The sequence below is a fragment of the Serinus canaria genome, chromosome 3 (genome assembly GCF_022539315.1).
Source record: "Serinus canaria isolate serCan28SL12 chromosome 3, serCan2020, whole genome shotgun sequence".
Lineage (NCBI taxonomy): Eukaryota > Metazoa > Chordata > Aves > Passeriformes > Fringillidae > Serinus > Serinus canaria.
Genome location: NC_066316.1, coordinates 41585807 through 41609447, shown reverse-complemented (window position 1 = coordinate 41609447; position 23641 = coordinate 41585807). Strand labels below are relative to the sequence as shown.

Below are 23641 nucleotides of genomic sequence, written 5' to 3'. Positions count from 1 at the left end.
CCGCCGTCGCACTGCCCCCTGGGACATGGAGTTCTCCGCAAGCGCAGTCGGGCGTGCGGCAGCGGCAGGAAAACCACAGCTCCCGGGATGCAGCGCGGCGCGGTTTGGCTCTGCCGCGCTCCCGAACGCGGAAACGAGGAGGCGGTGTGGAAGCGGTAAAAGGGCTGGGCGTGCTCCTGCCTGCCATGGCGGTGCTCGGTGCCTACCGCTGTATCGAGTGCAACGAGGAGGCGACGGAGCTGTACCGGGACTACCAGCGCGGGGTGCTCCGTATCTCCATCTGCGTGAGTAAGGAGGCGGCGAGCAGTCGGTGGGGGAGACCAGGAATGCACGTGGGAAGCTCTCGCGTCAGCAGGCGGCGGCATGTGGTAGTGGGCACGGTGGCACGCGGGTGGCTGAGCCCCTTGGAGCGCCCCCTGCCGCTGGGATGGAGCCGTGCCCGCGCGTTGTGGCCGCTTTCCCTGAATCCTGGTGTCGTGTGAGGAAACGCTGAGAGAGTTGGGCCTGTTTAGCTTCCAGGAGAGACGGCTGAGAGGGGGACTCGTCAATGTGTATAAATATCTAAAGGGAGGGTGTCATGAGGATGGAGACCGGCTCTTCTCAGTGGTGCCAAGCAATGGGCAGATACTGATGCGCAGGAATTTCTGCCTGCATATGAGGAAGAAGCTCTTCACTGTGCAGGTGACTGGGCACTGGGGTAAATTGTCCTGAGAAGCTGTGGAGTCTCCCTCACTGGAGGTTTTCAAGAACCATCTGGGCACAGTACTGTGTCAGGTGTTCTAGGATGACTTTGCCTGAGCAGGGAGGTGGGACCAGATGACCCCGTGTGGTCCTTTTCAACTTCACCCTCACCCATTCTGTGATTCTGCAGGTTTTCTGTCTGCGCTGCTTCCCAATGTCATTTCCTCCCGTTCCTTGAGTGCACCTGTGTGCTGGAGCTGTCCTGGCTGGCCTGTGTGCTTCTGTGCAGGGCCCTGTAGTGCCTCTGCTGCTCTGCCTGCTCGGCCTGGCTCTTGTTGGAGGGCAGATCTGAGCATGGCTCCATGGTTGAACTCAGCTCCCCTGCCACTGGACCTGAATGTCAGGGTCTGAGTGATGCTTATTTAAAGGGATGTGGGGGTCCTGGTCAGTGGCAAGGTGAACCTGAGTCAGCAGTGCCCTGGCAGCCAGCAGGGCCAACCCTGGCCTGGGGGACATCAGGCACAGCATCACCAGCCAGGCAAGGGACGGGATTGTCCTGCTCTGCTCTGCTCTGCTCTGCACTGGGGCAGCCTCACCTCCTGTGCTGGGGGCAGGTTTGGGCAAAGCAGAGTAAGAAAGATGTAAAGCTATTGCAGAGCATCTAAAGGAGGACTACAAAGCTGATGAAGGATGTAGAGGGGAAGCCATATGAGGAGCAGCTGAGGTCACTTGGCTTATTCAGCCTGGAGAAGATGAGACTGAGGGGAGACCTCATTGAAATCTACAACTTCCTCTTGCTTGTTTATCTGGTGCTGATAAGCAGATCTAAAGCAACCTGGGAGCCAGTAGATGGCACTCATTCCCCTTGGCATTTAACCATTTGAGGACCAAAGTTCTTGGTTTATTGGAGCTGTGGCATGCCATGTAGAATCAAAGACTTAAGTCCCAGTTGCTGTATTCATCACAAATGCTAAACTCATATAAAAAGAGTAAAGAGCTGAGTAAAAGAGCAAAGCAATCTGGTATTCTGTCCAACTTTTCTATGCAGCCCCAGATCTGTACCATTTTTCACTGACTCGTACCAGTAGGTTTGCTCTGGCTGTGTTGTGAGTCATCATGGTTCAGTTTCAGTTCTAGTTGCTCTTTCGTGGCACATGTCATATTATCACAAAGCTTTCCCTCAATTTCTGGCCACCCAGGCAGTGCTGAGAGCAGGAGGCATGTTAGCTCATGGCACATAAAGTGGAGATGAGAATGTTGAAAGATTGCCAAGATCAAAAGATTCTTTCAGTTGAACTGATATGACTTTGGGTTTATCTGCATGCGGCAGAAAAGCCCTACTGTTGTCTCCAGCTACCAAGGCCCCATGGTTTCCAATAGAGCAATGCTTGGTTTACTTTTTTTTTTAATCTGCAAGGATAGTTTTGTCATTGTACCAGCTCTCTGCAAGCATTCTGTTCCATGCAGGCAAGGCTTTGCTCTGGACAGAGACCTGGAAAGTTGTTCATCATCATGCTGCTGACAATGAAAAATAGTCAAGTACTGATTGTCCTTTGATACCCTTCACAGACTTTCATGAGTAGTGATATGAGTGTGTTAATGTTATGAATCTTCTTGATGATCAAACCTGAAAATAATGATAGCTTAGAAGTCTTCACTTAAAAATATATAAAGACCCCACTTATCAGTGTGAAAATCATTTGTATATAAAACTCAGATTGCAGGCCTTTAAAAACTTAAGGAAAGCTGAAAGTATTTAAGAAAAATTGAAGGTCTGAGGTGAGATTAGAAGGTGTGATCACTCAGCCTGAGAAGATTTTTCATCTGTCTTCATTGAGTACTGCTACTTCACTGTAGCATTAAAAGAGAAGTGAAAAATTCATAGAAAGATTTTCTGTTGATACTCAAAGTGAGGCTAATGGGAGTCATTTAGATAATTTTTTTTGTTTAAAGTGCTTGTGTTTCATTCCTATTTTCAAGCAGTACCTGGAAAAACTGACATCTTAAGGGAAAAAAAGCCAGACAACAACCCAACATTTGTTCCATATAGTAAGTAAAATAGAGGGCCCCAGAAAATTGGGAATAAACTGAATATTGTCAAGATCATCAGTGTTTCATACTGACCTACAGACTTTCCCCAATACTATTTTAAAGTCATCCTTGATGCATTAAGAAATCTGCATCTCAGAGGTCTTTGTCATTATCAGGACAACCCTGTAATTCAGCACTTTTTGGAACATTATCTCAAGGTTGAAGAAGCTAAGTTCTCCCAGCAGCAACTTCTATCTAGCCCTGCATTTATTTTAGGATGTGTTTAACCTGATCTGGATGTGATTTTGAGGTGGAAGATTTAAATTTGAATGCCTAAGCAAAATACCATGATTTTGTATTCTGCTATTAATTTGTTGAAGAGAAGAATGAATTTTTTCCAGAGGCAAATACTAAAAGCTTCCATTAAGGAACATGTGTTTCCAACCCACAATATTAGAGTACAATTTTGGAAATTCAGCCTAATGTTGCTTTAGTTTAATTACTGCTCTTAATATAATTAAAAATTTCTTTGTACTTCATATTGTAATTTGAATGTGGGCAAGCATTAAAGACCTCACAAGTGTTATTATCCACTCTGGGAATAAATTTGTAATAGATGCTGAAGGAACTAAAGAAACTTTCTTCTATAAAACATAGAAGTCCACACAGTACACTTGGGTTGGAAAGGTCTTTTCTTAGTAACTCTGCAAGGTGGCTAACTGCCACAAATTCCTCAAGTTCTGTAACTTTTTTTTAAGACTGTTTTGTTTAATTAAGACCATTTTCAGCTGAAGCCTAGCCCAGACCTCTGGCATTGCACACTCCTTCTTGCTGGAGATTCACATTTAGTGGATGAACCATTTTCTCATCCTGCATGTACTTTGCTGTGGAAGTAGCATTACAAGAGACAGATGGACCTCTTCAATATGGTTTTTGTTCAGTGTGATAACAGAAGTGACAGGGGAGGGTGTGGAATCTGTGGGCATGTTAGGATTGCCTCCAGTGGAGGTGAGGTTTGGCACTCACTTTGCATCTCCTGGGTCTGGGTTTAGTTCTAATCTGTGAATTACTGATGTGTTCCCTATTCCCAGCCAGAAGCTATGGTGGAAGTAAGCCTAGGTGGCTCCTTCTAGAGAAGGTTATTGGTAATTATATTGAGACCCTTCAAATTTAATTGATCTCTAAATAATACAGCAAATCTTCACTGAATGTACTACAAACCAACCATTAAAAACAGTAAGGAAAAAATACTGTTCAAATAACACTGCTACTACAGTAATAATTCTGGGGCATGGGGTGGGAACACGTTTGGCTAACCTGAAATAAACTCTATGAAGTGCAATGGATGCAGAAAAAAATCAGCATATTTCACTTATTCAGAAATAGAAGGAAAGGCATGCAAACATTTTTAAAATTTGGTTTTCAATTTCATATATGTTGTTGTGTTTAAAAATAAAATGTTAAAAATGTTCCAGACCATAACAAAGGAAAATAAATTACTTATTGTAATATAGAGCACAGTCAGGATCCCCCTTGTGTTTTGTAATAAGAAAGCCAAATTGCCTGAGCTGTGCACACTTTATTTAGCTTTTCTGCAATTAAAAAATAATTGAAAAGCTCTTTTTTTTTTTTTGCAGCAAGGCAGAGAGCCTTGCTTTGAATGCAAAGCATTTATGTGGTATGGTAAAGAATCTGTCAAAAGTACAAAGATCATCCTGGAAAATAACATATGCTAATTTTACATAACTCTATTTACAGACCAACTCACCACTGGAAAAACAATATTTTTAATTTGTTTTCTGAAAGGGAACGCACCTGAAACTGGGTTGTTTTGTTTTTCAGTCTACTGTGACATTTGGCTGCATCCCTAATAAAGAATCCATTCCTGAAAGCATCACAGCTAATGTGTTTTATTATTTAAGGGTGCAATTGGGATTAAGGGCACACTCACAAGAGTCTTTAATTTGCCTATGAACCAATGCAAATGGACCCCTGTTCATGTGGAAGCTATGTAAATGTTGTTACAATTCGCTGTATGTGTAGTCCAGCAAAAAATTGTAGCTTAATTTTGCCAAACTCCAAACCCTGGAGAAAGGAATACTCTAATAAGACTGTTTCATTGATATTTCTAATGCCCAGAGATTTGCAAATGTATTCATGGTGTGTTTTTTTCATGGTAGTTTTAGATCAGGATGAAGCATTGTTCTCCAGTGTATATTTTTACTTTCTGTCATGTCCTATGGCTTCCTCTTAAAGAATTCTTTTACATTCCAAAACCCCATCCCAAAATCTTTTTGTTTAAAAATAAGTAATGTTTTAAAATTAGAGAGATGAATCAAAAAAAGTCATGTTCATATCATTTAGAAACTTTATCCTTCAGAGACAGGTGTTTTCTCAAATATTTGTATACTGTATTGTATTGGGCACACATTTGTGAACACTGTTTCCAAGCTGAGTATCTTTGATGAACAAAGCAAGAGTTATGTCTTTTGAGTAGTGATTTATGAAAGCCTGATAAACATGAAGTTTGAATCAACATATCAGTACTTTTTTTTTTGTCATATTTAATACAACTGAGACTTTAAAATGTATGTTACTTCCCTTAAATGTTTTGGATTGCTTTGATCAAAAAGCATCTCATATACTACACTATGAAGAAGATGGTTGTACTTGCTTTTGAAGTTTTGTTTTTTCTTTAATTTGCCTTTGCTAATTGGTTTTAATTTTTTTTAAGATAACTAAGCAAACTTCTAAGTTATGAAAACGGAAGATTTTTCTAAACAAACAAGCATAGTCAAATCTTCCTAAATATTTGATTAGTCAAACAGTTCTTAAAGTAATAGCCATTTAAATTTGCTAGAATATTGATATCCTTTTAACATCCTTTTTTAGGGGAGCACAGTATCTCTTGGACTTTTGTATGTCAGTATCAAATACTCGTAATGTTCCTTAAATTCACTAAATCAGAAGATGTGTAAATAGAATTTATGGTGTGAAGCTTGACTTCTCTTCTGGCATGTAATCTGAAAGTACCTTTTAATCAAAGTAGTGTCTATTTTTTCAAGAAAAAATATCAGTTACTTGTTTCTGATGCCAGTTACATATTTACAGCAGAAATTGGAAAATGGCTAAAAGCGTAGAGAAGTCCAGTTACCTCTTGTTACTGCTTTTGTGATAATTGAGGCACATCTTTGAGAAAGTCCAAAGAGGATGAAAAAGCTCAGGTGTGTCAAAGGTGTGCCTTTTTCACTCATGCTGCCCAGGCCACTGACTACAGCTGTGCAGAACAGCAGTGGGGAACGAGACGTGAGCGCCAGGATTGGAGTTAAACTGCCTGAGTAGAATCTTAAAAGTAAGTGTGCAAGCAGTTCTCCATAGCTGAGCTGCTCATACCAATCTTCTCTCAAAGTGTTAGTGATTATCAGTGTCCCCAAAGTTACATCCCTTTAACTAGCTGAAACTATCTAGAGAAACATATGTGTATTGAACTGCACCAGTCCTTGCTTGCACTGATTTTGCTGAAGTCAGGCTTTACTCACAGGTTTCTTTCCTAGGCATTTGAGGTTCGTGTCAGATGTTTTAGTTGTGTAGCTGGAAAAAATAATGAAATAGCCAGGTATGGAAAAAATTCTTCCTAGAGGGCACATTAGTTCAGTAGTGGACTAATGGTACAGCAGCCATCATCCAGTTAGTCTGTAGCAGTGCACACACAAGTCTTTTGCAGCAAAAGTGGTTTGTAGGTCTCACAAATCCCTGGGTGATGCTGGCTGGGTAAGCACAGAGGGCTTTTCCTTGCAACAGAGACTCAGATAGAAATAAAGTATCTTAGGAGTATAAAATATATTAAGATAAGGCTCTCATCTAGCTCTAGAAGACAGAAATGCTAAATTTAACATAATTTTCACAGCTGCAGAGAAGGTTTGGTATTTGGCTGCCAGCAACTGTGGGGCAGAAGACGCCACTATTTGTGTATTCATTTGTAGCAGTCTCCATATATATCTGCAGTAAATTTCTGAATTGTTGGTTTTGCCTGGATGGTTGGTTTGATAAATTTTCATTGTCTAAAATTCAGGTCAGCTGTCAGTCAAAATTTTTCAGTACCTCTTAACTGCAAATTTTTTGATTAGTGTTTCCATTGGGATCTTCCAGTTGAAAATACCATTCTTTACTCAGAAAGATTTTTGGTCCTGGTCAGAAAATGTTCAGTTGTAGAAGAATTTGAGCATAATAAAACTGGGTGTATGTAGGATACCCTTCATCTAACCTTTATGACACCCATTGTGTTAAATAATCTTACTTTGAATGGACTTGTCCAGTGTTTGTGTGAATAAACCTATTTAAAAAATTGTGCTTGTCCGATGCTAAATCAACCCAGAGATTTGATATATGCAAATTACCACCGATAAGAAAATCTGTTTATGATTTCCCAGTAGAAAGAAATGAAGCAAGACACTGCCTCTAATTAAAGTAACAATTTCCTTTTCACTCTATTAAATCTTATAACTGTGGTCTTGTGCGATGTCCTTTTTCTATCTAATTCACTTTAATTTTAGACTTATCAAACTCTTGGTTAGTTGAGGTAGTTTTTTAATTCATTACCTCTAACTTGTGTACTGTCATACACAGTGTTTTCTTATTGAAATGAGTTGAATTTTTCTTAAGCTGGACCAAGAAACACTGATGAGAGGTTGCAGCATTCCCTAGACCTTCTATTCAGTTTATGCATTTGTTCGGATGCTTTTCTTGATGTTGATGTTGGACTTCTGAGTCAATTTGCAGGTGAAATTCTGCATTCTCAGATTCTACAAAAATAATTCCGTTAAATAGCAAGGCAGCGTTAACTTTGGACACTGTCCTCGTTTTGGCTGGTTTAATTTTATGCCTAGTAGCTGGTAGAGTGCTGTATTTTGGATTCAGAATGAGAATAATGTTGACAGCACACTGATGTTTTAGTTGTTGCTATTAGTGCCCTCCCCAAGCAAAGGAGTTTTCAGTTTCCCATGCTCTGCCAGCCAGCAGGTGCACAAGGAGCTGGGAGGAAGCACAGCCAGGACAGCTGACCCAAACTGGCCAAAGGGATATGCCATACTCCATAGAGTGTTGTGCCTGGTAAATGAACTGGGGAGAGTTGCCAGGAGGGGCTGATCATTGCTCAGGGATGGAATGGGCCTTGGTCAGTGGCTGGTGAGAAATCGTGTTGTGCAGCTCTTGTTTCTCCTGGGCTTTATCTCTCTCTTATCTTCCATTTTGTTACTGTTATTATTATATTTTGTTTTATTTCAATTATGAAACTATTCTTTTAACCACCCGTGGGTTTTACCTTCTTCTGAGTCTCCTTCTCATCCTATGGCAGGGTGAGTGAGAAGCAGTGTGGTACTTAGTTGGTCTTAGTATGACAGAAAAATGAAAATTGAAAAACCTGTATGTTCTGTCCTGGGAGTTTGTCTGTAGGTGTATGTTGTCTGATGTTGCATTTTTGGCTGTTTCAGAAAGTGGTGTGCCGACAATTCTCTTCTGGCAGTGCACCACCATGCACTCATTAAAATGAAAATAAAGATAATTTCTCTGACTGTTGTGTTCTCAGTGTGGCAGCTAATGTGAAGGCCTGGGGGACCAAGATTAGCTGAGGACAGCTTGGAGGAAACAAGTAGCCAGACTGGAGGATTAGCAGCAGGAGAAAGCTGGCTTGCAGGAGAGCACCCTGCTGCAAGTGCACTTGTTTGGGCTGAGGTGGTGGCTGCTGCTCCTCTGCTCTCCGCTAGAAGTTACTTCCCCCTTAGGTCTGCTAGACGAGCATTTTATAAGATTATTTAACCCTCCTGCTCACAGTATAACAGCATTTTATTAGCCCTAGCTCAGATCAAGGAGTGATCAGCCAGGCAGGTAAGTCAATAAAGCTGGAGGGGATTGATGACTATCAGTTCCCAGTGGTCTCTGTGAAATTCCCTCTCTAGCAGAACCAGCAGATGTCTTGGAGAATTGATGGTTTAGTGTCCTACCACTGTTTAGTGGCAACTGACTCTTTGGCTGTGGATGTGTGTGAAAACTACGTTATCAGTATTCTGAATGTATTGGTGTTTGCTTAATGATGGAAAACTGGTTGAAACATCCAGACAATTTGACAGTATGGAAGAACAATGCAACAGCAAAAAACATTTCCTATCTTCTTGAAAGGAAGAAAAAAAGTAGGATAGGAGGATAAAGCATCTCTGAAAATAAAGAAGTGATAGAAAAAAAAAAATTTTCTTTCTAAAAAATACCCAAAATAACACAAATAAAATGTGCAGTGGATGAGCCATGATCAGTTAACCTTTAGCATGATACTGATGCATTTATTGAGTCTTAGGAAAGTAGTTTAGATTTTTGCATCTGTGGAGCACAACATGATAATGAAGTCCATTTCTGCATATTTCGTTATCAATCTTAATCCAAGCCCTGTAAAAATCAATAATAAATCTTTCTATTTTATAAGGGAACTCTGTCTGTCAAGTGTCGTGTCAAGGGAGGAGAAGCAATTTTTCTGGATAAATTAAAACTGTATTGAAAATGAAGATGACATTAGGGAAAAACTACTAATAATTGAATTGCTGATTTGTATTTATCCAGTTGTACTAAGATCAGATGAGAATTTTATAAACTCTTCCTTTGCTTTTTTTCCTCCTAATTTTTCTTATTTTGTGATTTTCAGAAATCCTGCCAGAAACCTGTGGATAAATACATTGAGTATGATCCTGTTATCATCTTGATTAATGCTGTTTTATGCAAAGCACAAGCATACAGGCACATTCTTTTCAATACAAAGATAAATGTAAGTTGCTATGTCCCTACCTTGTGGCTTTTTTTGTTAAAAATATATTTAGGTTTGGTTAGTCTGTTTTAATAGTTATAAAACTTTGAAGATTGTTCATCTCCTGCCCTTCCATTTCAGCAAGCTGAACCAGTTATATCATGAATAGAACACATGGAATCTCAAACTCCCACTGTTACTAAGACAGCTTCTGTCTTCACAGAAGTGATACTGCAGTACCAACAAATACAAAGTCATCTTACATGTTAAAGAGAAGGAACTGCAAAGAACTGTTCATGCAGTTTTCTTCCTAACCTCTGACCTGCCTATCATGTTAATTGGTGCTAAAAGGATGATGTGCTAAATTCCACTCTTAAGAGAAAGACCTAATTGCAAATTAATTTTCAAATTGAATTTCTCTTGGAAACAATTCTTTTTCAAATGAGCAATAGGAGTATAACATACCAAATTAGCAGTCCTGTGCCAATTAAACCTACTGTACTAATTGCTCACAAGTTTCTCCCTGTGTAATTACCTGTGCCTTCAAAGCCAGAGCAAAAGATGGTGGCTTTCACTTGAATTGTGGTTGATGCAGAATTACATAGTGGTTGAATTGTGGTTGATGCAGAATTACATACATGGCCAGTCTGGAGTGTAGAAGTGCAGTGTTTTAATATTGCATATTTTTACTGTAAGGACTGATTTCCCAGGAGAGGGAAGCTAATCTAGAGAAAAATCTCTAAGCATAAGTATGTGCTCTGTTCATGTTGGTACCTCTTAGCCAGTTCAGTTTAAGCAGTGTAGATAAATACACTGACTTCATCTTTCAAGCATAAATCTATCTAAATAGTTTTAATTAATTTGGTGCTTCTGGAGACTGGTAACGATGTTTCCTGTGAGGCTTCTGCAAAGACTGTATGTGAAAAGTTCATCTATTAAAATAAATGGAGCTGTCTTTTAAACTGGCAAAGCCTATGCCTGTATGTGCAGTTGGCATAACTTTTTCCTCCAATAGAAAAAGTAGAATCCAGCACAGAAATTGTTATGGCTTGTTTAAATCTGTATAAAACCAGAAATCATCTCATATATGCCCTGGCTTATAGACTGTATAATGTGGAAACATGCTAACTGTTGGCCCTCACAACATAATTTTTGATGTCACTTCAGAAGATATTTAAAATAGCTTTGTTTGGTTATATTGCTTCCTATATTTTTGGTGCCTCACTCTTAGATGAGGTAAATGTTTTGGTATAACTACACTACCAGTTTCTTCTAATGGAGATTGTCCCAGGGAAAAAGAGAAATAAGGCTACTTAAACCAGTTTGCTGAATGGAGCAGTTGCCCTTAAACAGAAATTTTAGATAGTATAATTCTATGCTAGCAATGGTACAATTTTGGTTTTTCATTCCTAGCTGAATAGCCTTCCCAATTTTAAAAAGTATGGATCAGGCCTTAACCACAGTTATATACCTTCTTCTGTACAGAACTGTTGATGCAGTTTTGTGCACATTGTAATTTGACTATCTTGTTAACAGATGTTAAAAGGATGATGTGCTAAACTAGTGGCTCAATGGAAGTAATTTTGCTTATATGCTTAAAAAAAATAATACTCCTACAGAGTTTGTGTAGAGGTTATTTTTTAAATGCTGATTTCTTACTAATGCTTTAATTTATGCTGATGTAATACTACTCCTTTTATTATTCTTTCCTTTACCAGATTCATGGGAAGCTCTGCATATTTTGTTTGCTCTGTGAAGCTTATCTCAGGTGGTTGCAACTACAGGATTCAAGCCAGAATACAGATCCTGATGACTTAATCAGATATGCCAAAGAATGGGATTTTTATAGAATGTTTGGCATAGCTTCTTTAGGTAAGATTGGTGATTTGTATCATATACTCTTTAAGCATTGAAAAACTTTAGGCCCATACTGCCAAAATTGATAGAGAATGGATGTGATGTCCAACCCAGTATGGTTAAACAATTACACACATACTCTCTAATTTGTCTGCATTTAATGGAAATGCCTGTCCTGATTACAGTTCAGACTGATATGATCAGCATTAGATATGAAGAGACTGAAAAGTGGCAATATTCAGAAATCTTTGCCTGATATCTCTTGACCTAGTTTGAAGATCAGTGCAGAGCTCAGCCTTATTCCATGTTTCTGTTGACTTCAAGGTTTACTATTCATTAAGGTGATACAACCTTACTAAAGTAAACAGTTGGGAAAAGCTGTATCTGCTTGGGGTTGTTTTTTTAAACAAATACAGTAAAATATAGACAAGTGTTATTCACAATAAAGAGTAAATACTTCTGTGCTCTAAGACTGCACTTGAAGGCAGGGGAGTGGTTTTGTTCTATGCTGGTTAAAACATTTTTTCTCATACTTTTTCAGATGATAGTGTTTAAGTCAGACTTGCACACTAAAACTAGTATTTTTCTTACACATTCAGAGCTTAATTTAAATCCTTTATTGTCTAATGTTGTTTTAAGTAGGTTTTTATAATATGTCAGTAAAAATATTGAACTGATTTTTCAGTAGTGAGTCATCTATTACAATTATTGTGGGAGTTTCTTTGACATCTGCATTAATGCCAGCATCACGGGAGTGGTGTCAAAAAAGGTCTGGTAGCTCAAAAGTATTTTCACCTTGGTGTTCTTTCTCATGCTGGATGAAAAGGGGTCATTGCTGGTGACCTTTTGCAAAGAAGGATTGATTTTGTTTTTCAGCCTAACAGACAGTTGAAAGAAACCCCTCTCTTATTGCTAAAAAGTGAAAGTGAAGAGGTTCTTGTGCTTAACTTCCTGTGCTATATGGAGTCAGAAATCACAAATATGATAATCCTACAGATTGAATCCTGTGATAGAATTATTCTGAATGTCATGATACTGAATTGGTTTAAGGAATATTTGGCTATTAAAATGAACACAGGAGATAGAGAACAAATATTTGTATTTGCCTGTGGCTTTTTAAAAGTGGCTCCATTGCATTTGGGACGTGTCATTTTACTGAACATGTCATTCAGATCTGGACTTGATTTTTGGCACTTTGTTCTCTCTTTCCAATGCCTCTTATTTCCTTTCAGAACAAACTTCATTTTTCATTGGCATTTTTATTACCTTGTGGTGGATGTCACCTGAGATGCTGAAAAGAAAGTCTGACTTCATCTTACTTCTCAAAGCACTGCTGTTATCCACCTATGGAAAGCTCCTGCTAATTCCAGCTGTTATTTGGGAGCACGACTACACGCCTTTGTGCCTTGCATTTATAAAAGTGTTTGTCTTGATATCAAACTCTCAGGCAATTAGAGGTACATTTTTGCATTTTATATACTGCATTATGTGTACAGAATATGTGTGACAGACTGCTGATGTTACAGAAGTCACTATTATTGTTATCTTTTTAATCTGTATCAGATACATGACTGAAATAGCTCTAGTTTAAAACTGTATTCCTTAAACTTTAATAGAAAGTGATTGAAACAAAAAAAAAATTAAAAGGAAGAAAAAAAGTACCTCTTATCTCACCAGCATCTCTTTGTGTGTATGGTATCTTATCCACCAGATCCATCTGTTACAATTTCAGGCAACTCATGGATCATTGAAACAAAAATAGATTTCTTTTGAGTGTCTGAAATGAAAATTTCATATTAATTTTATTCATGTCTTTGTAATGCAGACTTTTAACAAATTCGTGTGATTTCTAATACACACAAATTAATATGAATTCTCATATGATTTCTGTGATCTTCTTAAATGGTACACGATAAATTTGTTCTGGTTTTTTTTTGCAGTTACATTGAACTTGAACCGAATACTCCCTTGGTTTGCTATCTTCTTTGGATTAATTTTGGAAAATGGTGTGGTCTGCTTGTTCCAGAAAATGGGATGGGATGTTTGAAGTGTCAGCCCAGTGAAGAAATACCAACAACATGATGATAATTTTCTAAGAAGAATGATCTCTGCCAGCAGGCTCCCAAAGCACTGTTTTCATAGGGATAAAGAAGGTGATAGATAACAAAAAAAGCATTAGAAGTTTGGCTATTTTCTGTGCTGAGCCATAAAACTTCAGCCTTAGGTTGTTTATTTTTCCATTAGAAATATGAATGTCTCACTATCCTAACAGTTTTATAAATCTGGCTATATTGCTGTGGCTGTAAGAAGAAATGTACACTAAAAAAACCCAGCCCTGCTACCAATCAGTGCATTTTGGCAGAGAGAAGGGGATGAATTGTTCCCATAAGAGGAAGGGAGTCAGTGGAAAAATGTAAAAGCCAAAATTTATATTTCTGTAAAACCAGATTTTCAAAGAGAAAAGTGAACATTTGCAAATAGTTTATTAGAGAAAAGGCAAGTATTCCAGAGTGAAACTACAGTGGGAAAACCGAGCTGCATTCTCTGGAATGTTTGTGTTAACAATCCAAAATAATAAAATATCTAGTTCTAGAGTAATCTCTAAGAATGATAGTTTTAAACTGGCTTGACATTTTAGGTGATCTCTTAAATGCTGCTTTCTTCTGAAAGCTGAAGAGAGAGTGAAAGGACTGACCCCCAACATGCAGGGCTGTTCAGGATACTGCTTCTTCTGCATTTAAGTCACATCCCCCACACCCAGTCTTCATCTGGCTGCACATTTAGTGGAAGCAAAAATTGAAACATGAAGCCATTCAGTAGTTTAAAAATAATAAAACAAACAAAAATGTTTAGGCCTAAATTAATGAAGAAACGTTTTTAGAAGTTCTGCACCTTCTTCCTCAGCAGGCAAAAGGAAAGCATGTGGCCCACAAAGGAACTGACAGAATCAGTTTCCACAAGACAGTGAAAAGGGCACAAACCCACTTTTGTGCAGATCAGTTTCCATTAATTCCATCCAATATTTAACTCTCCTGCTTGAGTTCTGGAAGGCTGTACTGTCCATTGGGATTACTTCCATTCTTTGTTTTCCTCAGATGCTGTCTCATGTCTGTTTTCCAGAGTGAATCAAAAAACATTTTGCAACATCTTCAAGTTAATTCTCAACAGGTTTAGAGCAAGTCTAGATTATGACCACAAAAGACATCAAACGTGTTTGTCTGATGGAACTGCCCATGCTATGCAAGTTACTTGATCAGAAAAGCAAATGGTTGCTAATTCTCTTTTATTAAATCAAAGGCTGACAGCACTTTTGTTGTTTGTGTTACACTTCACAACTTCCTGAGCATGTCAGAGAAAGCAAGAAACCCCAATTGCAATATTTTTAAGTATGTAAGACTCTTAATTTGATTGGTAATTAATTAATTTTCCCTAAGTTGAGTCTGTTTTGTCCATGACAGTAATTGGTGACTAAACTGTCCCCATCCTTATCTCAGCCTTTGAGCCCTTCCTTTTGTTTTCTCTCCATTGCCTAGCTGGGGAGTGACAGAGCAGCTTTGGAGAGCATCTGACATCCAGACTGGCACTGGCACTGGCTTCAGTCTAAAGGCTGAGTGGAGCCCATTTCAGTGTAACTAATGCAGGTTATTATATGTAAACATGATGTTGTCAGCAGGAAAATTGTAAATACAATGTATATAAATTTTATTTGAAGACAGTCTTCTTAAATTAAACTTGATTTTGAATTTTTAAAAACTGACTTCGGGTATTTTCTGAGTTTTTTTCCAGAACACCTAGAATGGACACGAACACATTCTGAAGGAAGCAGTGTTTACCTATCTTGTCACATACACTGATAATGTATCAGTTACGCACTCTGTAATCCTGCCAGGAGTCACCACTGCCCTTACACAACTTTGAAGCAAGAGAAGACAATTAAAAGCTACAGGGCTGTGGAACAAAAGCAGGTGTGGTCCAGGTTCTCAGTCTTCAGAGGCATCATTAGTAATGTAGGGCATTCAGCATTGTTTGGTGTTAAAGTTACTCCTTTACCAAAACTAACATGACAAATACACTAATATTTCATAAATCTAGGGGGAGCTTAAGGACACCCACTGGGGGAGGCAGGGGCAGATGAGTGTATTTTTTATGCTTTTGAAAGCATAAACTACTTCAGAGGGAACCAAGAATATTTTAAGGTTCTGCCTGTTTAAAACTGTGACATCTCTCTTGCTTTTACTCTTTTTTTGTCTTTTGAACTTATCCTTTTTCCATAAACTTTTTGTAATGAAAAACAAAAACAGTTACCTGTGCTGGAAGATGGATGGCAAATAGCCCTTTCCATGTATCATAATCTGTTTCATTAAGTTATAGGAGAGGATTTATTTGAGTTAAAAAACCAGCAGCCTGGAAGTGAACCTCTAGAAACTCTTCTGAGTTCTTCTTGGCATCAGAAAGGGTATTGTGGCCTATGGAGCCAATTCAGAACTGTGTTGCATGAGATGCACAGAAAAACCAGGGCTGTTACTGAGACTTAGATTGAGCAATGGCTCAGGATTACGCAGTGGGAGCTGGAATTCCTGTGGGCCCATAGGTCATGTAGCAAGTATTTAGAAATTAGCATTTGCAAAATTGGAGAATTACAGTAAAAGCTAAGGAGGGTTAAAAGAGAAGGTAGGAGTCTGGCAGACTTCTACAATATTAAGATGGCAGTAAAAACTAAGGAGATAGCATCTCAAGAAAAATATGTAAGAAAATATGCAGTACAGGTGTTTATGAGTATCATGAAGCAAATATAAAAACATCCTACTGCCAGGATTACAAATGATGAACATAAAAGAAGAGTAGTATTAAATGCAGACATTTTTGTAATAGTCTAAGTGACAACACGACATAGCAAAAGATGTCTTCCAAGCAGTAAAGTCTGTGGGTTTCCCTAGAAAAGGTACCAGTAACCTCATTACTTCAATGGTTTGCACTGCAGCCTTGAAAATACCCTTTCAAAGGCAGAATTAGCAATTGTATAGTGATAGAATTAGTCACTGAACAGGAAGAGCTATGCAACAGCAGAGCTTCTCCCTTCTTTCTGCATTAGGCTTTGCTGGTACAAGGGCTACCACCCTTGTGCCCTCCTGCACTTACAGACAAGGGAGCCCTTTCTTCCACACAAGTCCTATCTCAGAGGCATATAAGCTGCCATTTGTTACCCCAGTCTTCACCAAACTGAAAGTAAAGCAGGACATCTGTACTGGAAAACTATTAGCTGATTTCTCATGAAACAAGCAGGCCCTTGTTTCTCAGGGGCTTGCCTGCTTTTGCATTCCTTGAGCACTCCCCAGCTGAGTGGTGTTAAGCACTGCAGTGCCAATCTGGAGCTGATGAGGAAACCACTTTTGATTTCCAAACTGGAAGGAACACACAGACACTCTTACATATGTGTTCTTTGATTAATTTTTGTTTTTTAAAATCACAAATCCAAGCTTTTAAAAATGAACATCCATCTTCAGTTTGGAGAAATGTGAGAATGAAATTAGTGATGAAAAACAGATCACAAAATACTTGTTTTGGTGACTTGGTATCAAGGTCAATTCAAGATACAACCACGAAAGCTATAAAATTCAAATTATTTCAGGGTGACATCTCTTGAAAATCTAAATAGTGCCACAAGCTGGGATTATTCTGAATCTTGTTGAGCTCTGCAAAAATTCATGTGGCAAGAGAGAGAATGAGTACATTCCTCCACTGCTAAAAATCAATAGGATTTTTGTTTATGAATTAATTTGAAACTCAGGTTTCTGCAGTTAAAATTTGCAGGACGGTGTATATAACAAGATTCCCATTTTCTTTCCTGCCTCTTAGCTGTTCTGACCTTCTTAGTCTTTCCAGTAATGCTTGCTGTATTACTGAGGTGGCAAGAAAGAAGACATGAACATAAGGAGCTTCATAAAATCTTGATCTGCTGTCCTAAATTCGTAATGCTTTTTTTGAGCTCTGTGTAGACAAATGACCAGTCTGCAAAACAACTAGGGACTACTGCTAATGATGTTTTAATTGCTTTTCATTAGAATAATAGCTATTGTTTGGGTTTGTTTGGGTTTTTTCCCCTGGGTAAAAATGTGGTTTAAATTCCTTTACATAGGAGCATAAGAGTGTGAACTTAAGAGATTTTACATGTGCTGGCTGCTGCTGAAATAAATCCAGATGGTCCCCTTGACTTCTTCCAATCTCTGACTGTAATTCTGAGGACACTTTTTAGGCAGAAGAACTGTTTTGCTCACAGAAGTGCGTGCCATGGCTCTCTGAGCACAGGACTGGGGACCTGAATTAAGACCTGAATCCTAATCCTGGCTCTAAGACCGACCAGTGCTGTGACCTTGAGCAAGTCATTTCTGTGGCTCCATAAAATGATTGTATCTCCACCATCACAGGATTTGGGGGAGGATTAATTTGTTCGTGTCTGCTTAGAAAGATGAAAAGCATTAAGTCCTTTCAGCTGCAGGTTGTTAGGAGTCAGTCAACACTGTGAATGTCAGATATGAAACAGACATGCCAGAAGCCAGAGAATGTGAATATTAAAGGTGACGTGTTTAAAGTCTTTGTTATACTAAGGGGAGCTTTAATTCTGACCCTCCCTGGCATGCAGTTCTGGAACATACACATCTGAAGACTTTTGGGAGTATACACAGCAAATCACTGATCCCTTATTGTGATTTTGAAGTTATTGCAGCTGTTGTGTGTCAAAAATAAATCTGAAATTAGTTAAAAAATGAGCAAAGGGAACTCGCACATTAGCTGATCTTACTTTCAGCAATCTAAAAGAAAAAAATAAGGTACTTTATTTGATGGTTTGAGACTTTTGAGGTAGAAAGCACTGATACATTTTGCAGAAAAATATTTCTTAAAAAAATACTAGAAACCATCGGTATCTTTTCAGTAAACAAATTCAATAATGTTGCACACATTTAAACAAGAAAACAAGACCTCAACAACATATAAGCACTTCTACTCACCTTGCACTCCTTCCTCAGAACTGCTTATCCACTCTGTAAGCATCTGTGGGTGTTACCTTTATAGTGATTCCCTGCCAGGCAAGCTGCAGCCCATCTGATACTGTCATACATGCATCACTCCTTAACTTTGATCCTTTCTTTGGTCTCTCACTTCTCTTCCAGAATAAAGCTTTGGTTCTAACCATCAAAGCCACACATGTATCATGTCCTGGCTACAGTAGAGATAGTCTCTCTTTCTCTCAGTAGGGTTACAGCATTCTTTTGATCACTGAAAATCAAAAGCCAACAGAAGTGTAATAATAGCTAGGAAGAAAACATTTCCCATTGAGAACATCCACTGGATAATAACATGCCACACACCAGCACCAGAAAAAATGTCATGGATTTTGCATGACAGGGACGAAAAGAGAATGTATTACATTGAACATAGACCTTATAAATTTGTCCAAAGCTGCAATCTGTTTGCCTCTAAGGACATTTATCCTACTTAGTAGTGTGAAAATGGCAGGTGGGTTATATGGCAAGGAAAGCACAATCCATCTCTTATTCATTTTGTCCTGGGAGGTAGCAAAATGAAAATAAACACTGATGATTCATGAAGAATTTTTTCAAGAATGATTATTTTAACCCTTTTCTTTAGAGAAGCAAATTAAATTTGCTGTGGACAAACCCAATGGCAGGTATTCACTTCTTTACACAACCACATGACAAGACTTTGTACTGGAACTCTCATGTTTTCAAATGGATTTTGCTTTTCTTTAATTGGATTTTTCCCTAAAACAGTTTTCTGCTCAACTGAATTGTGCAATTTATGTAAGTGGGGGTGTGTGTGTGTGTGAGTGTGTGTGGAGATGGAAGGAGAGGGAAGGTCAAACCTGTCTGTCCCATACAACCTGTACATTTTCTGCCTTATCTATGTATGAAATGATGCAGCTTCTGTCTGTTTAAAGGTCTTACATTGAAAGAAAAGGCCTCCAGCAAGAAAGGCACCTTCCTCCCACAATAGTCTGAGTATTGTGCAACAGAACAGATTGTATCACTTTAAAAAAAAGTCATGTCCCTGACAAAACAGGATCAGAAGCACGGAGAGATCACGTCTCCCTTCTCTCATTGTTACTCAGCTACTTTTATGTAACAAAATGCCAGCATGGTGATTCTAATCTAATTCAGCTGCACAAGCACTTTGATTGAAAGTTCAGAGAGGTGTTTTTAATCCTCTCCAACACAACCTAATAGAGGATGGCAAAACAGGAAGCCCTCGTGTGCAGATCCTTCCTCACTATAATGGCAGGGTGGAAGGTGCCATCTGTCATTTCATGCCATTATATTAGAAAGTGCTGTCTCCTCTAAACTCCTTGCAGCAGCTGCTCCTGAAGGCTCAGCTCTTTGTCCTGAGCAGGCAGCTGCCTCTGCCACCCCCTCGGGAACAGTTTTATTTTCACAGAATCAGACAGGGCTAGAAAGTGATCTCAGAGGTCATCTGGTCCTTCCGCCAGCCGCTGGGATGGATAGGCACTCCTGACAGATGTTCTCCCTGGCAGGCAGAGATTCTGGCTCTCAGAGACCAAACCTAAGCTGCCTTTCCTAAATTAGGAGACCTATAACTCCTACTGCATGTAGTTGCACTCTGATGCCCAGTTGTTTTTCAACTATGACCGTTTATTCAAGCAATATGATTTTGTGAAAATACAGGATTTTACTTGAGGAATTCATTATGAAGATGGTATCTTGGTCTTATAGAAAGTTTCTGTCCTTCAATTTTATTCTCCAGGTTGCAAGCTTCCTATTCTGCTACCCCCTGCTTAGTCTTGCTAAAACAGTGACACGAAAATCCATCAAATTCCTCAGCTGCAGGACCACAAAGCATTGAAGATTTAATTTTAAATGAACAAGGCAGCCTGCACCTCTTTGGATCTACTACAGACTTTCTGTAAGAACATGGGCACTGGGTAACACACCATTAAGATGAAACAAAAATACAATCAGTGCCTACAAATGAAAGTAATTCAGAGAATGAGAGAATGGGCATGATGCATTGAGATTCTTTGTTCCCAGAGAATAAATGCATCCCAGCAAACTCTCTGACTTGCAAAAGAAATTGTAGTGTAAATTTTCATTAGTGGGCACATTTTAGCAGATGCTTATACAAATAAATGTCTGCAGTAATAACGAGATATGCTTGGCTTCTCTAACACTGATTGATGCATTCTGCCTGTACACACCTGCAGTCAAAAGCACAGAGAAGAGTTTTATTCTCTATGAGAAGAAGGAACATTGAAAGCTTCACAGTACTGCATTTGCAACAGAAACAGAAAGGACTTTTTGAATGACTGGCTAGTGATTAGTGAAAAGTCCTATTGTGTCACCACACAAAGCACTGGAGACAAGACAAACGTATTTACATATGAGAACTCAGACCTCAAGCAAACCCTATAAGAAAGGATGTGAAGACAGCATGAAATATATTCAAAACCTAAAATTCCTTCTTCCCCACAGAGATTATTGCTAATTTCTACTTCTCTCATTTATCCTTAAGGGTTAATCCTGTATACAAGCAACTGTGCAATGATGGTCTCCAAAAATATAGTAGAACTCTGGTCATAAATGTCTTTCCTCTTCTAAAAATGCACACAAATGATACATTGGATAGATGCTATATATTCTATGTTCTCTACAGATTATATGTATGATGCAAAGTATTTAGGGAAATGCTTCTCCAATTTGAGCATCATAACTAAGTATCAGTCAGAAAGAGCAAGGTTATTTTAAAGATACAAGATTGTTAATACAGGACAAAATTCACATGGTAACAGAGCTTTGATATTCTAATACTATGAGAAATTAATGTTCTCTCTGATTTTATATACTGGTTTTTTCAGCTGATTCTGATAAAATGTCTTTCCCCTATACCAAATTATTTTAATATATCACTTGTTTACCTTTAGTGCAACATAGCATATATGAAGTTATATTAGCTGTATTTAGAAGTTATATAGCTGTATTTATTCCACAATACAGCCTTTGATGTTGTTTAGGAGTAATGGAACAGGTTAAAATGTGGTCCTGTTTAAGCTTGTACTTTACCTTTTCAAAACTTCACTTGTTAGCTCACCTCTGCAAGCAATGTTTGAAATTTCCACTATCCATGAGGCCTTTCAGTACAAATAATTTGTGCTTTGTTAAAGTTAAGATTCAGATAACCAAAGATACTGTGAAGAGTTGAGAGAAAAAAACTCAACAAAATGTACTGTCCCTGTCATCCGGGTGCTTTCATAACTGAAGAAACGACCTTATTACACTGCCTGCTTGTAAATGATTTAAAAGGTTCTGCTGTTTCACGAGTCAGAAGAGTTTAAGCAAGAGCAGGTAGGGCTCAGACAGGCAACTTGATTGTTTGTGACAGCACATGGTATCCTGAGCCAAAAGGAGCTCACAAACTCTTACTCATGTGTCTACCCAGATAATCACAGGGACATTTCTGACCTGTGGAAGAAATGCTTGTGATTTCTGAAAGTGAGTAGTTAGCACTGCAAGGAGGATTGAACTGCTAACAGGAATTTAAGGCAGTGGTTTGACATAGAACTGAACTCTCTGTGCACCAACAATTCCAAACGATCTGCTTCAGCCACTGAATTCTAACAATCCATCATTTTCATGGGATTTCTCCTCTCATATTAAACTTGAGCAATTCTGAAAGATTACATTCTCTTGAAGACATTATCTTAATAAAGTCTTAGCACAAGTGCATTTATAATCTGTGGCAAAAGTTCAGAGGAGAGCCAAACTAGTCACAAGTCTGTGTATTTCAGTAGCAGATGGCTTTGTCTTTTTAACTTGCATACCAACCTTATCTGAAAAATGTAAATTCTACTGCTAAAAGCACATTCCTCTGAAATCATATGTGGGCTTCATTACTTAGGGCTGGTTGTTTCCACATTCATTTAATTAAGTTTTGCGAATAGAACAGATGAAAGAGAAGGGGCCAAAAACCTAAGGGAAAGAGACTTGCAGTGAATATTCATCCCCTCCAAAGTCCCTCTGTCATTTAAAACCAAATAGCCAAACTCACTGCAGAGTGAGTCATCTCAGTGAGAACCCCTTGCTAATCCTCTTCATTCCTTTCAAGATGCAATTGCTCCACAAGCTGCAGGGGCCAGTCCAGCACACATCCAGCCTTACCTAGGCTGCAGCCCCTAGAGCACATCTGGGTTCTGTGCAGCCACCTCTATTCTTCCAGACCACCGCAGCTCAGGAGAGTGTGTCCCTGTGCACAGATCCCACAGGCTCTTTCCTGGGTATTTGTAAAACTACCTGCAGAGCTGGAGTGCCCAGGATCATAGAATAAGCAGTTAAGAGGCTTTACCACATAGGGAGCTTGGAAACTCACAGAAAATGTTAAAATCAATAGAAGATGACTTTGGAAATAGGAGAAATCTTTTCACTACTTTGCTAAAAAAACAAACAAGTTATTTCCTTAGGTCATGCAGTGTTGTCCAGAGTTAAATGTAGTAACTTCAAATAAGCCAAAGATAATGGATGGAAAAATGTACTTCTGAGGAGTTATTTTCTGAAAAAATGCATGTCATATATGAAAAGGAATATGAACTTCAAACTGCTGTGATAATGTATCCTGTACAGGCAGGCTTCACAAAAACAAAGTAAATTCTTTCAAAGTGGCTGAAGGTCACAGAGCTGTACATTGGAGAAAAGACCTGTTGTTAAGGTTCCCTTTGGCACATACCTGATTAATCCTTCCATTTCACATTCCTCCCCAGCAGCCAGCTGAACAGCAGAGTGGGGGAATTAGTTTCCTTTGCCCTCAGAGCAATCTAATTCCTCAAGAAAAATGAATGGCTTTAGCTAGGCAGCTAAATAAAGCCAAAGAAAACATGTTCTAAGTAAAAATGCATGCCTGCAACAAATGACTGTCCCGTTAAAAATACATGACGAGTAGCACAACCCCAGTCTCTAAAACAGGTCAAAAAAGGACACGAAAAATCCCCCAAGGTGTCAGCAGCAGAACTAATCAAACATGGGATTTAAAGAACTCGTGTCCCAAGACCTCAGCATCTCTTACAAACTGTGCCAAGCTTTCACCTCCAGAGTCTCTTAACATTCCTCCCCACTGCTTTTCCCTTCTAGCATCCCACTGAAGGCAGCCCCCTGATGTGTATGCAGTTTTCATCCTCACTGTCTAAAGGATATGCTGAGACTCATCTCCTTCCCTCTGCCCCTGGCACCCAGCACTGCAGTGCCCCAGCTACTGCAGAGCTGCCAG

General features: G+C 38.9%; 2 protein-coding genes across 2 annotated transcripts in view; one reads left to right on the top strand and one right to left on the bottom strand.

Annotated features, from left to right (window-relative positions):
- TTC13 (tetratricopeptide repeat domain 13) overlaps nt 1–18421 on the bottom strand; it is a 58061-nt gene extending 39640 nt beyond the window's left edge. The window contains exon 1 of the mRNA XM_030235555.2: nt 18364–18421. Within this exon, the coding sequence (XP_030091415.1) occupies nt 18364–18406 (43 nt within the window). The 5' untranslated portion in view covers nt 18407–18421. The remainder of the gene's footprint in view (nt 1–18363) is intronic.
- On the top strand, nt 78–17621 carry ARV1 (ARV1 homolog, fatty acid homeostasis modulator). The gene is made up of 5 exons (XM_030235556.2): nt 78–284; nt 9401–9520; nt 11218–11371; nt 12589–12813; nt 13297–17621. Exons 1-5 carry the CDS (start codon nt 186–188, stop codon nt 13401–13403), a joined length of 705 nt encoding a protein of 234 aa, XP_030091416.2. The 5' UTR covers nt 78–185; the 3' UTR covers nt 13404–17621.
- Nucleotides 18422–23641: the final 5220 nt, after the last annotated feature.

What these genes read in the sequence shown, in the direction of transcription:
- ARV1 (XM_030235556.2), top strand. Translation starts at nt 186, where the DNA reads ATGGCGGTGCTCGGTGCCTACCGCTGTATCGAGTGCAACGAGGAGGCG. An exon ending in TTTTCAATACAAAGATAAAT is followed by an intron (nt 9,521 to 11,217) that starts GTAAGTTGCTAT and finishes TTCCTTTACCAG; the next exon opens with ATTCATGGGAAGCTCTGCAT. An exon ending in AAACTCTCAGGCAATTAGAG is followed by an intron (nt 12,814 to 13,296) that starts GTACATTTTTGC and finishes TTTTTTTTGCAG; the next exon opens with TTACATTGAACTTGAACCGA.